This window comes from Oscarella lobularis, chromosome 11 (genome assembly GCF_947507565.1).
Source record: "Oscarella lobularis chromosome 11, ooOscLobu1.1, whole genome shotgun sequence".
Taxonomy (NCBI): Eukaryota; Metazoa; Porifera; class Homoscleromorpha; order Homosclerophorida; family Oscarellidae; genus Oscarella; species Oscarella lobularis.
In genome coordinates this window covers 518,292-530,191 of record NC_089185.1, presented here as the reverse complement: position 1 = coordinate 530,191, position 11,900 = coordinate 518,292, and the positions used below count along the sequence as shown (strand labels likewise).

The following is an 11,900-nucleotide window of genomic DNA, read 5'->3' as shown; positions in this document are numbered from 1 at the left end:
TACGTGTAAGCTTTCGACGTCGATTTTACGCTTAGGAGTTGGCGCCGTGCTTCTCACACGACAGCCGTAAAAGCAATGAGAAGAGAGCCGACGTCCTAACTCAACCCGCGCGACCGATCGATCTCATGGGCTGCGGATCGTCGCGATCGAGCGTGTCTCCATGGCCACAGCCGGGCGCACCGTAAAAAAAAACACACACACTCCGAGAACGACATGATTTTTTTGCTTGCAACGTTCTCCAGCAGATCGCCGAGAGCGAGAAAGCGACCGCTCCTCGTCGCGTGGCAACGAGCCGTAAACGAAAAGCCGAAACAAGCGCGATTCGACGCGAGTCCGCGCACGAGCGAAGACAGCGGATACGAAGCGAAAGATCGAATCCACGCGGCGACGACGACGACGACGAAAAAAGCAGACGATTCGTCGCCATTTTTCGTCTTTCCTCGTCCTCCTCGAATACGACGCGCGTCGTCGGCGTCGGCAATCGCCGTCGACATCGAACTTCCGGCGAAACTTCCGTCGGGACTCGGCAAGAGTCGCTCCGTGCATTCCATTCGATCGTATCACCAGAAACGGAGCGAGTCGTCGTCGTCGACGCCGGTCGTCGTGCCGCGCTCGCCGTCGACCGTTTCGCGTGCCGTCTTGAAGGAATGCATTGCCGTCGCATTGGCGGGTGTTGGCGACGTTTCGACGACGACGTTGCCGTCGCCGCCGTCGATGCAAAGCTTGACGGCAAGTCGGCTTTCGGATGACGGCGGGAATCTTTTGTCGCCGGCGCCGCCGATTGTCGGCTTGATGAGTCGCATTTCTGTTTCGCCAAAGTCCGGCGGCGGAAGAGCGGAGATCGAGGACATGGTCGATCAAATGTTGATCGATGTGGGCAAGAGTGATAAAAAGCGAACGAGCGCGGGGAGCGCCGTGAGCATGCTCGTCATGCGACCGTCGCTCGTCGCCGGCTTCGGCATGCCGAGCTCATTGAAGCAGATGAGTGAGGTAAGTGGAAAGAGAGAGACATTGTACAGCGTATGTGACGATACTTTGGCAGGCGGAAGCAGTCGAGATGGCCAAACGAAAGGAATTGGAGATGTCTGAAATAGGATTGAGTAAGTTGAGTAATTGTAACAGTATCACAAGTCTAGAGACTTGTTCATTTTCTAGGCGAAGAGCTTGTGACTTCCTTTGAGCTGTACAATCACATGAATGCTGGCGTTCGTGAGTGAACCAAAGCAGGGATCCTCCCGCGTTTTCACTATCTTCACAGTTAATGCATACTTGTCTGATCCTTTCTACGTGCTCTTATTGGATGCTCGATCCGACGAGGCATACAGACGGGCTCACATTAACACGGCACGCTGGTACAAAGAGTGAGTCATTTGTCTAATGAAAAGTAATCGTGTATTTGAAGTCCTAAATTTCCTATAGAGTGACGATGGATATGCGCTTTCTCATTGACGCTCATTCGTACATGGACCAGTATTCCTTGGTAGTGATTTACGACGAGGATGGGTCGCCTGCGGACGACGAGAGCAGCGGTAAAAGACAGCGGATAGAAGGACGCTCTGTAGCTATTTATGAAGTTCTATAGGAATGCAACTGCTGAAGCAGCTGGAAGGCTTGGGACTCGAAAGAGTTTCGTTTCTTCTAGGCAAGAGATGTGACTTATTTGAAACGAAATTCAAATTTTTTTCAGGTGGTTTTGAGTCTTTCCATCAGGATTTCTCCTTTTTGTGTGGATCGAAGTAACGATAGAATTAATCGCGGTGAGTTGCATTCATCACTTTTATAGGATACATTGGTCTGACGAAGACCGGGAAAAAATCGAATCCTACCCGTCGTCAATCATAGCAGGGTGAGTGCGTCAAAACCATCTAGATCACCTTTTTTATTGGACAAATGTGCTTAGAAAACTATACCAGGGCAATTGTGAGCATGCTCGAAGCGAAACAGTTTTTATGGACTTAGGAATTAGTCACGTTGTCAATGTAAGCAGTGAGCATCGTAACAGGTAGAACAGCGAAACGGGCGCTGTCCTTGTCGTCTTGTCAACGCGTTACTTAGTTTTGAGAGGAGAGCAAAATATTTGAAAATATCTGTCCTCGATGAAAGGGAGTCGAGCCTGTTAGAGTACTTTGAGAAGACAACCGATTTTCTTTGTAAGCAGTACATTGTTTATGAATACGTTATTTATGATTCTTTCGTAGTGGACGCCTTCAGAGTGGGTGGGACGGCTTTTGTACACTGCACGCGAGGCGTGAGCAGAAGCAGCAGCATTACCATTGCTCTCCTGATGAAACGGTACAATTGGACGTTGGGCACGGCGTTTGAATTTCTCAAAGATCGACGACCTGGAATAAGGTTTTTGTCTCGCGTCACATGGTGCGCGGGCACAGGCTCTGAGCGCATATTGTCTATTAGGCCAAATAGAAGCTTTCTTGAACAGCTATCTAAATGGGAAAAAAGGATTCATGGCCAAGCAACGACAGATATAGATGACCTGTGGTAATCGTATTTAATTAATTTTAATAATTTAGTAGAGGAAGTCAGATGGCCTAAATGTATTCAGTCGTCACGACACAACAAGTACCAGCTGGATCCAGACAAACGACAGGAATTTTGGCATGAAATGCAGATTTACTGAACACAATTACTAATGACCTCTACAAGCAAACGAACGTGGCAGCACTGCGAAATCATCGTCAGGTCAGCATTTCTTTTCTCATCACACCGACATTTCATCTAACTGACTCAAATTGAGCACCTTTTTGACGAACTCGTAGGCGGAATTGAGAGCGAGGACGATTTTTGCGATGAGAGCTACTCCGTCTGTTGCCAAGGCGGCGATGATCATAGCTGAAACGATGCCGGCCGTTTTGATCCAATCCCAAGTGCTCATGTTGGAGCAGAGGCTCTTGATGATTTTCCAGAGTATTCCGGCGGAATAGGAATCTTTAATCAGGTAAAAGATGGCTTTGGCTTTGTCGTAGTTGCTTCCGTTTTTGAACGCTTCTTTCAGAGCGTCGACGGCTTTTTGCAAAGCGCTCGAACTTTCAACGACGGGAACAATTTCTTGGGCTGTTTTTTGAATCACCTTTTCATCGACAGCCAACTTGATGCCGACGGCGCTCAGAACGAGCATCACTGCTTCGATAATGACGCTGGCAATTTGGATCCATGAGACGTCTTTGACGGCGGCGAGCGATACGAGAGCTCGCGAAGGCATGAATTCTTCGCCGTCTCGTGTGATGTCTGCCCACGTCTTCCCGTCGTCTTTCTTGTTTAGTCTGATCTGATACGTAGGGATGTTGAGTCCGTTCTTAATTTGCTGAACTCTTTCTTTAGAAAGAGCCTTTTCGAGATACGCTTCGATCTCGTCAGCTGCCATGTCGGGACGGAGGCCTGAAGAAAGTTTGAGAACTTCCCTAGCTGCGTCTCTTGCCGCATCTTCGAATTCTTTCTTTCGTTGTGGGTCTTTGAGAACGGCCGCGAATTCGTCCGGATGGGCTTTCTGGACGTCATCGAGGGCAGTTGCAACAGCTTTATCTTCAATATCGCGATTTGATGCCATACTGAAGAACGTCGTCGAGCTGCACAGGCCTCGATCAAGTGAGCTCACTTAGCTAAAAGCGACGCATTTGTAGTGCTCAGTTTGCCTGGGGGTACAGTTTCAATTGCAACTTCCTGCTTCTGCGTGCTTCAGCCAAACTCTAGTTTCACGAGAGCAAATTCCAAGTTTCTGGCTGAATTAGTAAAGTTCAAGTGACGTACGCACATATTTAGGTCGCATTCAACAGGGGTTCAACATTTTCCGGTTTACATTTTTCCGGTTTATATCTAGTCTGGATCCCAGCGAAGGGTCTGGCTAGTTTATATAGACTGGCTTCAAAATTTTTCCTGTTTACCCCGAGTTTCTGCAAGCAACTGTAACGTGGGGTAACAGGAACTGGCGTCAATTCAACTTTCTCGACGTCAGTTCCAAGACATCGTGTGTATCACAGCTGTGTATCACGCGCTTTTTAGCGCGCGCAGGCTCGGCCTCCTTCAATCGCTCGTTTAGCGATCGACTTGACCGACGATCTAAGAGACCAGGAGCCGTCCGTTTTGGTTGCTTGTTAGATCTTTCCGTATAGGTTCGCGATGCGAAATTTCTCGATGGCGACATTCCTTTTCGACTCGTTTTCGACGTCAGAGTGATCTCGAGGAGCAACGACCAGCGGCAAAAAAGATTGAACTGGTTGACATGGTGGCTTATCTGCAAGTATGTTTTGCAGCTTCAAGTCCCAAAGCTTTTATTTCTCAAAACGAATTTTTTCGGTGAATACAAGTCCGCAGTGACTAATTGAAATAACGTGTCTATTTAGGTCCCCAAGAAAATTCCCCGTCGTCCGCGTAAGGTGTTTGAATATGTTCTCTGAGAAGAAGGGACACGCGTAAATCGTAAGGTTTATTTTGGTCGTTTCTAACCCTGTGTAGCTCTTCACCGTCTGGAGCTTGAAGTCTTCGTTCCGATGTCGCCATTCACCTCTGGGCCCCCGAGGTGACTAAATAAAACTGGTCCCAACTCTTGAGCCAGAGAGGTTAAACGTGGCTCAAAACGCAGGGGATTCAATCCCCTACTCCAGTGGCATGAGTGATAAACTGCCACCCCACTTAGGAAGACGCGGTGGGTCACAATAGCGGTCCCCCTGGAATCAGGCTGGCAGCACTCACATCCGAGTGCTGCCGGTCCCAGGCGTCCGAGCCGGGAGACTAAACAGGCTCTAACTCCGACGGGGGAGCAGTGAGGTTGACCCCCATCCACCCGAGGGTGGACACAGCAAAAGAAAAAGGACCTCTGTGCAAAAAATTTTTTGGTACTTCCGGGTTAGTTCCGGGTTTATTAAATAAAAAATGACACAGAGCCTTTACGGTGCATGCGCGGGCAGTTTTCAATGTGACGGGGTCTTGCCCAGGACCCCGGAAACAGCAGTTTTTTCGTCGTGATAAAAAAAACAGTCCATCAACGAAAGTAGTCGGGACAATGAGCCTTGGCCATATCCCACGCGGTGTCGAAAGCAGACACGATGGCTAGTGAGCCATAGAAAATTATTCCATAAGACGGGAAAACAGTCTCACTCACCTGGCTCCAAGGGACCTCCTTCACAAGCAGCCAAATTTTCTACCATCTGCTCATAATTTGACGTTCCCAAGATAATCCCATCTAGCATCGTAAAAATCTTTCTGAGCTTTATTGTGAAAACTAAACTAAAGGTACCGTTCTGTTCTCCCAACAGCATGGAATGATATTTCAGCCAACGGAGGGAAGCGTCAATCAGTGAAACTCGCAGCTCTCCGTTGTCATTGACCCCATACGTGTCTTTCAAGGCCTTGGAAACGAGCTCAATTCCGTGGAAGTTCTGCTCTTTCCAGAATCTATCTCGATACCTTGACAAGAAGAAACCAAAGATAAATAAAATGGTACGTACATTTTATGATTTACTTTTCGGCCCAGATGCCTCCAGCTCCAAAAAATCGACTAACTGGCTGCTTTTCTGGTTCGTTGGCTGATTCAAATTTGTGCTTTCCAGTCAAAAGCCCTCCAGCCAGCTGAAGAAAACCAATACCAATATCTCTACGTTCTTCTGCTTAACGTCTCACTGACAGGATTATACGCATAGAAGCGCATTCCAAAATGACGCAGAGCGGGAAACAATTCCTTTTCAACTGATCTAAATTTAGAGATGAAAAGATGCTATTAAATTGATACTATTTTTCTCACCTTGTTATGGCATTATACATGCCCTGATACAATGTTGGCAATACCCATCCGTTTCGCTGACAAATGCAATAGATTTCTGCCTAAAAACACCACGCTTCCTACTTGTTCAAGTAATTATATTGCGTGACTTACCACTTGCCACGCAGAATAATTAGACAACGCCAATTCTTTGAATTTGCCCTCTAATCACCCATTGTATTATTTTGTGTCTATTTCAAGAAAAAATTCTTTAATACCTGTATATAACTGTTGGCACGCTTGAAGTGTCTCTTCTATCGGCGTGTTGTGGTCAGGCATATGCAAGTAGAAAATGTCAACGCTCTTCGATTGGAGACAGTCAAGAGACTCTGACATTTGAGCAGCAATTCCGGCTGCATTTAAACCTAAAAAAGTTTTTTGATTCCAAATTCACATCCGGCGTCCAACTGGAGCCAACCAGAAGAAGGGTTTGCCTTGGTGGCAATGCTAGCCTTCAAAAACGTCAACAACGTTACAAACTATTGTACACCATACAGTAGTTTCTACTTTGCTTTTGATCGAATCTGGAAACTCTCCAATGATTTTTTCGCTCTTTCCGTCTGCGTACCTAATATTTGCAGAATGCGACTGGACGGTGTAAAGTTACGCCATTTCCCGCACATTCTTGCCGTGTCGAGCTCGCTGTAACCCTTGCTGAGGAACAAATCGACGACTTTCTGGCTCTAGTACGTAAATAGGCGATGAGCGGACCTCACTCGAAAGAAAGCCTCGTAAACTGGTTTACCTCGTCGGCGTTCATCCTCCTTCCAAATTCCATGGTGCCATATACAATTCTGACGCTGCGCGACATCGCTACGGGACGAAATTCACGAATTGGTGGCTCACAGAGGCTCACAGGCGTCGCATGCGCAACTGCAGTAGGGCGTGCCCATTAACAATATTGAATTTGTTGTGCTACCTGACAGAAAATTCCTTGACAACGTAGAATGAACAACAGGAAACACTTAAAAAAAAGAAGACACCTAAAAAAGAGAAATAGCGATGTCAGCACGAGACGAGAAGCTGAGTATTTTGAACATTCGCAACGGCAGATAAATGCCCTTCAAAATAATCAGGCTGCCCGCCTCCGACGTAGACATTCAACGGACCGGCTTCCACAGACACCTCCGCCGATCCGGTGTAGGGATTTTTCGTCAGAGGAACGTACGCATGAAATTCAGGCGTTATAGCAAGACTAACGTTCGTTGACTGCCCCTTTGGCACGAACACGCGAGCAAAGTCAGCCAAACGCACATTCGGAACGGGACCACTGGCTTTCGGCTGCTTGACGTAGACCTGAACGACTTCATCCCCATCCATATCACCCTCATTGTGAACGGTCACAGTCACCCCAACAACGTCGCAGGCCTTCGGCTTTGAATCATTCAGCTGAAGATTCGAATAGGAAAACGTCGTATAAGACATGCCGTAGCCGAAGGGATACTGAGGCTTGCCGGCAAAGAACCGATACGTGAGACCTTTGCTTCCATTGCCGGCATACAAATCCATCATACCGGGCGTCGGCAAATCAGACGTCGATAGATACGAGGTGACGGCGGCACGACCGGCCGGATTGTACTTACCGAAAAGAACGTCGGCGACGGCGTTTCCGCCTTGCATGCCGGGATACCAAGCGTCGACGATGGCGTCGGCGTCGTCGAGAACGCTGCCCAAAGCGAGCGTGCCGCCGTGGACGAGAACGACGACAAGCGGCGCGTTCGGATTCGCCTTGCGCACGGCGGCGACGAGTTCCGCTTGATTCCCCGGCAATTCGACGACGGATCGATCGTGCCCCTCCGACTCTTGACTCTGATCGAGACCGAGAACGATGACGATAGCGTCGGCGTCTTTTGCCGCGTCGGTCGCCTGATCGAAGCCGCTTGTGTCGGTGCATCTGACGTTCGAGCATCCGGCGGCGAAAACGAGTTTTCCAACGCTGGGTCCCTTCGACAAGCATTTGCCTGAAATGCGTCCTTCGCTCGTCTTTCGCCCGGCGTCAGACGTCTTTAGATAGCAAGAATTTTGATACCAAGTGTAGTACTGACAAGTAGCGTCGTTCATGCACTGAACGCAGCAGTCGGACGCGTTCGGCGAGCTCGTTCCACCTTCGCCTTGGACAAAATAGTCAATGTCTTGTTCCACTGTACAGTTGGGCTTCGTCGGAGGCAAACCAAAAGCATTCTCTATGCCTTGCATTATAGAAACTATCCCGGCGTCAGGCGGAACGGCGTAGTTTCCAAGTAGAAGACTCGTCTGCGTCGCCGACGAACCAATCAGTGCCATTTTCTTAATCGAAGATATCGAAAAAGGTAATGCTTTGTTGTGATTTTTGTACAGCGTCATCGCCTCTTGACCGGCGCGTCGAGCGAGAGCGATGTGCTCCGGACTTTCGATGTTCGACGAATCGTTCCCGACCATATTCCACGCGACCATCATCGGCGGATCGAGCATGCCCAAAAGAATCCTCACACGAAACAACCGTCGAAATGCAGTCTGAATTTGCTCGGCGGTGACGTTATTGTCGGCGAGCGCGCTTGCAAGCTGATTGATTGCGCCCGTTCCGCCGCCCTCCTGATCCGTACCGGCTTTGAGTCCGACAGCCGCGGCGCACTTCAAATCCGGACAGTATCTATGAGTCAAAGCGATTTGAGCCCACGCGTCGTAGTCGGTGACGACGAAGCCCGGCCACTTCCACTGGTCTCGCAATATGCCGTTCAGAAGATCGGGATTGCCGCACGCGGGAACGCCGTTCACGGCGTTGTAGCTGCACATGACGTGAGCCGCTTGGGCTTCGACGACGCAATGCCGAAAATTAACCATGTACGTTTCCCACATATTTCTCGAATCGACTTGAGCATCAAAGGTGAAGCGACTTCTTGGTTCGGATTCGAGATCGTAGGCGGCATAATGCTTGCAGCAGGCCGCCGCAAGTAGATACCCGGTGCTCGAAAAATTCCCTTGTGCACCGACAACGAAATTATAGGTCAGCTGAGCGGCTACATTCGGATCCTCCGAATAGACTTCCTGCGCTCGTCCCCACCTCGGATCCCGCACCATGTTCATATTGGGCGAATACATCGTGATGCCGATTCCGTTTACGCGGTGACCGCGATTTCCGGCGTGGACGAATCCGTTGTGAAGGCCGCGCGCTTCCATGCCGATCGCGTAGCCGACTTCGCGTAGAGTGCGCTTGGACCACGTGGCGCCGAGGGCGCAGCCGTTTGGAAACGATGTCGCGTGCGATTGGCGAACGCCGTGCTCGTCGTCGTTTAGCCAGTTGTAGGCGGGAATGCCGGCGTGAACGATGGCGGGAGCGTCGTTCGTCAGCTGGGCGATTTGTTCTGTTATATTGGTCGTTTTGACGAGATGAGCTAGGCGATCGTCGATCGACATCGTCCAGTCGAAGTGGGTGCCTTTGATGTCGGGACACGTCTTGTAGGCGTCTGCCAAGTCGACGCACGTTTTCTGATCGAGGGGACAGAGATATTGTCCCTGTTTGCAGCGACCGCATAGGCTCGGATCGAGAACGCAGTCGCCCGAGCTCGGGCACTGCTGATACTCTCCCAAGCACGAGCTACTAGCGAAAGCGGAAGCCGTCAAGGCGGAGAATACGACGAGAACTTGTCGGAGCATGAGTACAGTGTAGCTAACTTGAAGACGCATGCGTTCATTCTGTCACGCGACTCTGATAAAATACGAGCGTACAAATTCATCAATCCGCTCATCAACGTCTTTGTCTCGTACAATAGCAATAAAATGATTACTCGCGCTCACCTATAATAGCCAAACACAACTTCTGATAATCTCCGCCTGTGTCTCCCTTTATCCAGTCAGCTAGCGACTTTTTGTATTCTCTAAGAAACGCGTCCTTTACGTCAGCCAGATCGATCTAAAACAAAAAACGTCAAACGCGTTTTTACTAGCCACACACTAATCGACCTCGCTGCGTGTCACAAGAACACGTATCAGCTGACAATCGTTCGTCCCAAGACCTTTCATTGAACGATAGAGCTGCTTGGCAAAGTAACCAGGCATATCAACAACAGAATGAGCTAATACATCCACATGCATAAGCATATAATAATATTTCTTCTCTGACCTAAAGTCTCGAGGCTTTGCTTATAATCTCCGGACATCTCCCGGCCGATTGCAGTCATAATGTCGTGTCCGGTCAACTGAGATAACAATAATAGTGTTACTTTATCAGAAACACGCGTTTCCTACGTCATCATAAGCCTGAAAGGTTGCCTTGAGCTGAGCAAAGCTTCGAGTTGCAAAGACTTTGTTGAAAATACTTTCATTTGTGCCCCAATACGCAACCCCAGCCTGAAAAGATAACTCTTTACGTAATTTAGTATACCCTCTTTATTTCTGACCCTGTAGAGATCGTCGCCTTCCTTTTTCGCCAGCTGAGTATCCACTGTTGTGCTAGTATCCCTTTCGGTCTTAGCAACACGCACATTAAATATTGAAGTAGTTATTTTTTGTTCGCCGACCTTCAGCAGAGACAAAAGAATACTCTCGAAATGTCCACTTGTATCGTCTATGACGTCTTGCACCAAATCGCGATTGAATTCTGCAGAGATTGCTGCAAAAAAACCGGATCTATCATTTTAACTAAACCTTCTTTGTAGGCTCGTTTGATCTGAGCAATCTCCTACAAAAAAAAATCATCAACAATCTCTAATTAGTACGTTACAGAGGTATCCAACTCACGTCGGAGCTCCGAGTGCACAGAATCTCAATCAGGACAGACTCGTCCGTCCCGAGTCCCTAAAAAAAGAAATAAAATACTCGAGGTCTCTAGAGAAAGGGAAACGATACTTTCATGGCAACTCTGAGTTCCTTGGCATCAAACACGTCTGGTCGATCGAACAAAGCCAAGGCAAGGCGTTCAACGTCTCCTTTCAACTGCGACTTCAAATCGTCTATTGGATCCTAAATAAGGAAGTGTCGGAAAAAGCGAAAACGAACTCTTCCGGCGCCTATCACCTTTCCATACGCTTCTTTGTACTTCGATCGAATCTCCTGGCGTTGCCCGTTGGTACAGCGCGTCAAAATGTCAAACAGCGCGCTCGTATCCGAGCCTTAGAACGTTTCGAGAGTCACTTGCAACAATGTATCAATAGATGTGTACCTTTTAGAGCCTCGGACAGCTTCTCCGCTTCGGTTTGACCACAGAACGATGCCGACGGTACGATCGTACCCCGGGTGGAGCACTGCTAAACAAAAGGGAGCGTCTAGAACCTCTTTCGGACATTTTACCGACACCTACGGAGGAGGCGGCGTCGGCCATATCAGCACGGATACTCAGCAACGAGCCCCGTATGTTTGTGTGCTGTAAAGAATTTATCGCCATCGATTTCCTAGACACCGTTTCTGGCCGTTTTGTCAGACTGCAGTTTTCACCTATTTTTTACTGATTCGTCAAAGAACATCAGAAGAGAAAAATCGCCTTTTTCTAATTTTTTTGAGGTTTAAACGCCTTACATCGTTCCCTAAAAACTTTCATGCTTCTTTCCTGGACGATATCCTCGACGGTCAATTCGGCTTTCATTAGTCGCAACTGATAGAGAAAATAGTTTTCATAACACTTGAAATACAAATACATGTATACATACGTTGGTTTGCTTCTCAGACATTTCCTGAGACAGCACAGTATTATCGGGTTCCTTTTCACGTTTTGATCTGAGCAGTCCTAAGTCATCAACCGTTTGTTGAATGCACCGCTTGATGGCTTTCTCTCTCGTCGAGTATGCAGAAAACAGCTAAAAAATAGCAACTATTGAGTCCAAGTAGACTACTGTACCTAAGTCAAAAAACTACTTTTTCGTGCAGTTTCTTGCACTGGTCAAAAGCGCTGATTTGATCGCTGAAAGACGTCGTGGGAACACTCGTATTCAGTTCGTATATAATTTTGTCGTCGACTGCTCGTAGGGCCATTAGGGCTTCCTAAAATGACGGACGCGTTGGCTTTTAGTTTAGCTTCGCTCGTCCGCTAAGAACCTTGAACTCGCCGAAATCTTCGCAAACTATCGAATCTCCTCCGCTCATGCTTCTAAAAGGACTGCTGTGCGATGGAAAACACCGAGAGAAAGGACGACGTGCAGACCGTTATACGGGGTTGTAC

The 11,900-nt window shown here is 48.3% G+C and overlaps 5 protein-coding genes across 7 annotated transcripts; 1 reads left to right on the top strand and 4 right to left on the bottom strand.

Moving 5' to 3' along the window:
- The first annotated feature begins 4 nt into the window (after positions 1-4).
- Positions 5-3,419, top strand: LOC136192981 (uncharacterized). Of its 2 annotated transcripts, none has more exons than XM_065981762.1 (15): positions 5-181; positions 246-990; positions 1,043-1,100; positions 1,156-1,209; positions 1,259-1,361; positions 1,420-1,529; positions 1,583-1,642; positions 1,688-1,736; positions 1,784-1,846; positions 1,901-2,002; positions 2,056-2,150; positions 2,199-2,352; positions 2,413-2,697; positions 2,775-2,953; positions 3,011-3,419. In XM_065981762.1, the coding sequence occupies exons 1-13, from the start codon at positions 126-128 to the stop codon at positions 2,498-2,500; spliced, it is 1,737 nt and encodes a 578-aa protein (XP_065837834.1). In that variant the 5' UTR covers positions 5-125; the 3' UTR covers positions 2,501-2,697; positions 2,775-2,953; positions 3,011-3,419. The 2 variants fall into 2 exon arrangements, with proteins under 2 accessions (XP_065837834.1, XP_065837833.1); XM_065981761.1 differs by having other exon boundaries at positions 243-990.
- On the bottom strand, positions 2,550-3,586 carry LOC136192989 (uncharacterized). The gene has a single exon (XM_065981774.1). It carries the CDS (start codon positions 3,560-3,562, stop codon positions 2,717-2,719), a length of 846 nt encoding a protein of 281 aa, XP_065837846.1. The 5' UTR covers positions 3,563-3,586; the 3' UTR covers positions 2,550-2,716.
- A 1,260-nt stretch (positions 3,587-4,846) lies between these two features.
- Positions 4,847-6,638, bottom strand: LOC136192986 (aflatoxin B1 aldehyde reductase member 2-like). The gene is made up of 12 exons (XM_065981770.1): positions 6,516-6,638; positions 6,392-6,453; positions 6,278-6,338; positions 6,189-6,222; positions 5,989-6,135; positions 5,885-5,934; positions 5,753-5,832; positions 5,636-5,702; positions 5,474-5,580; positions 5,249-5,418; positions 5,114-5,194; positions 4,847-5,061 (listed from the first exon to the last, which is right to left on the bottom strand). The coding sequence occupies exons 1-12, from the start codon at positions 6,579-6,581 to the stop codon at positions 4,994-4,996; spliced, it is 993 nt and encodes a 330-aa protein (XP_065837842.1). The 5' UTR covers positions 6,582-6,638; the 3' UTR covers positions 4,847-4,993.
- Positions 6,639-6,664: 26 nt separating this feature from the next.
- On the bottom strand, positions 6,665-9,433 carry LOC136192976 (uncharacterized). The gene has a single exon (XM_065981755.1). It carries the CDS (start codon positions 9,431-9,433, stop codon positions 6,776-6,778), a length of 2,658 nt encoding a protein of 885 aa, XP_065837827.1. The 3' UTR covers positions 6,665-6,775.
- Positions 9,418-11,897, bottom strand: LOC136192982 (annexin A13-like). 2 transcript variants are annotated; one of them, XM_065981763.1, is made up of 16 exons: positions 11,777-11,897; positions 11,597-11,722; positions 11,392-11,538; positions 11,261-11,336; positions 11,046-11,179; positions 10,908-10,992; positions 10,763-10,857; positions 10,595-10,708; positions 10,487-10,543; positions 10,394-10,427; positions 10,267-10,346; positions 10,147-10,215; positions 9,995-10,096; positions 9,870-9,945; positions 9,710-9,822; positions 9,418-9,659 (listed from the first exon to the last, which is right to left on the bottom strand). In XM_065981763.1, exons 1-16 carry the CDS (start codon positions 11,822-11,824, stop codon positions 9,531-9,533), a joined length of 1,485 nt encoding a protein of 494 aa, XP_065837835.1. In that variant the 5' UTR covers positions 11,825-11,897; the 3' UTR covers positions 9,418-9,530. The 2 variants fall into 2 exon arrangements, with proteins under 2 accessions (XP_065837835.1, XP_065837837.1); XM_065981765.1 differs by having other exon boundaries at positions 10,908-10,989.
- Between the last annotated feature and the right edge of the window lie 3 nt (positions 11,898-11,900).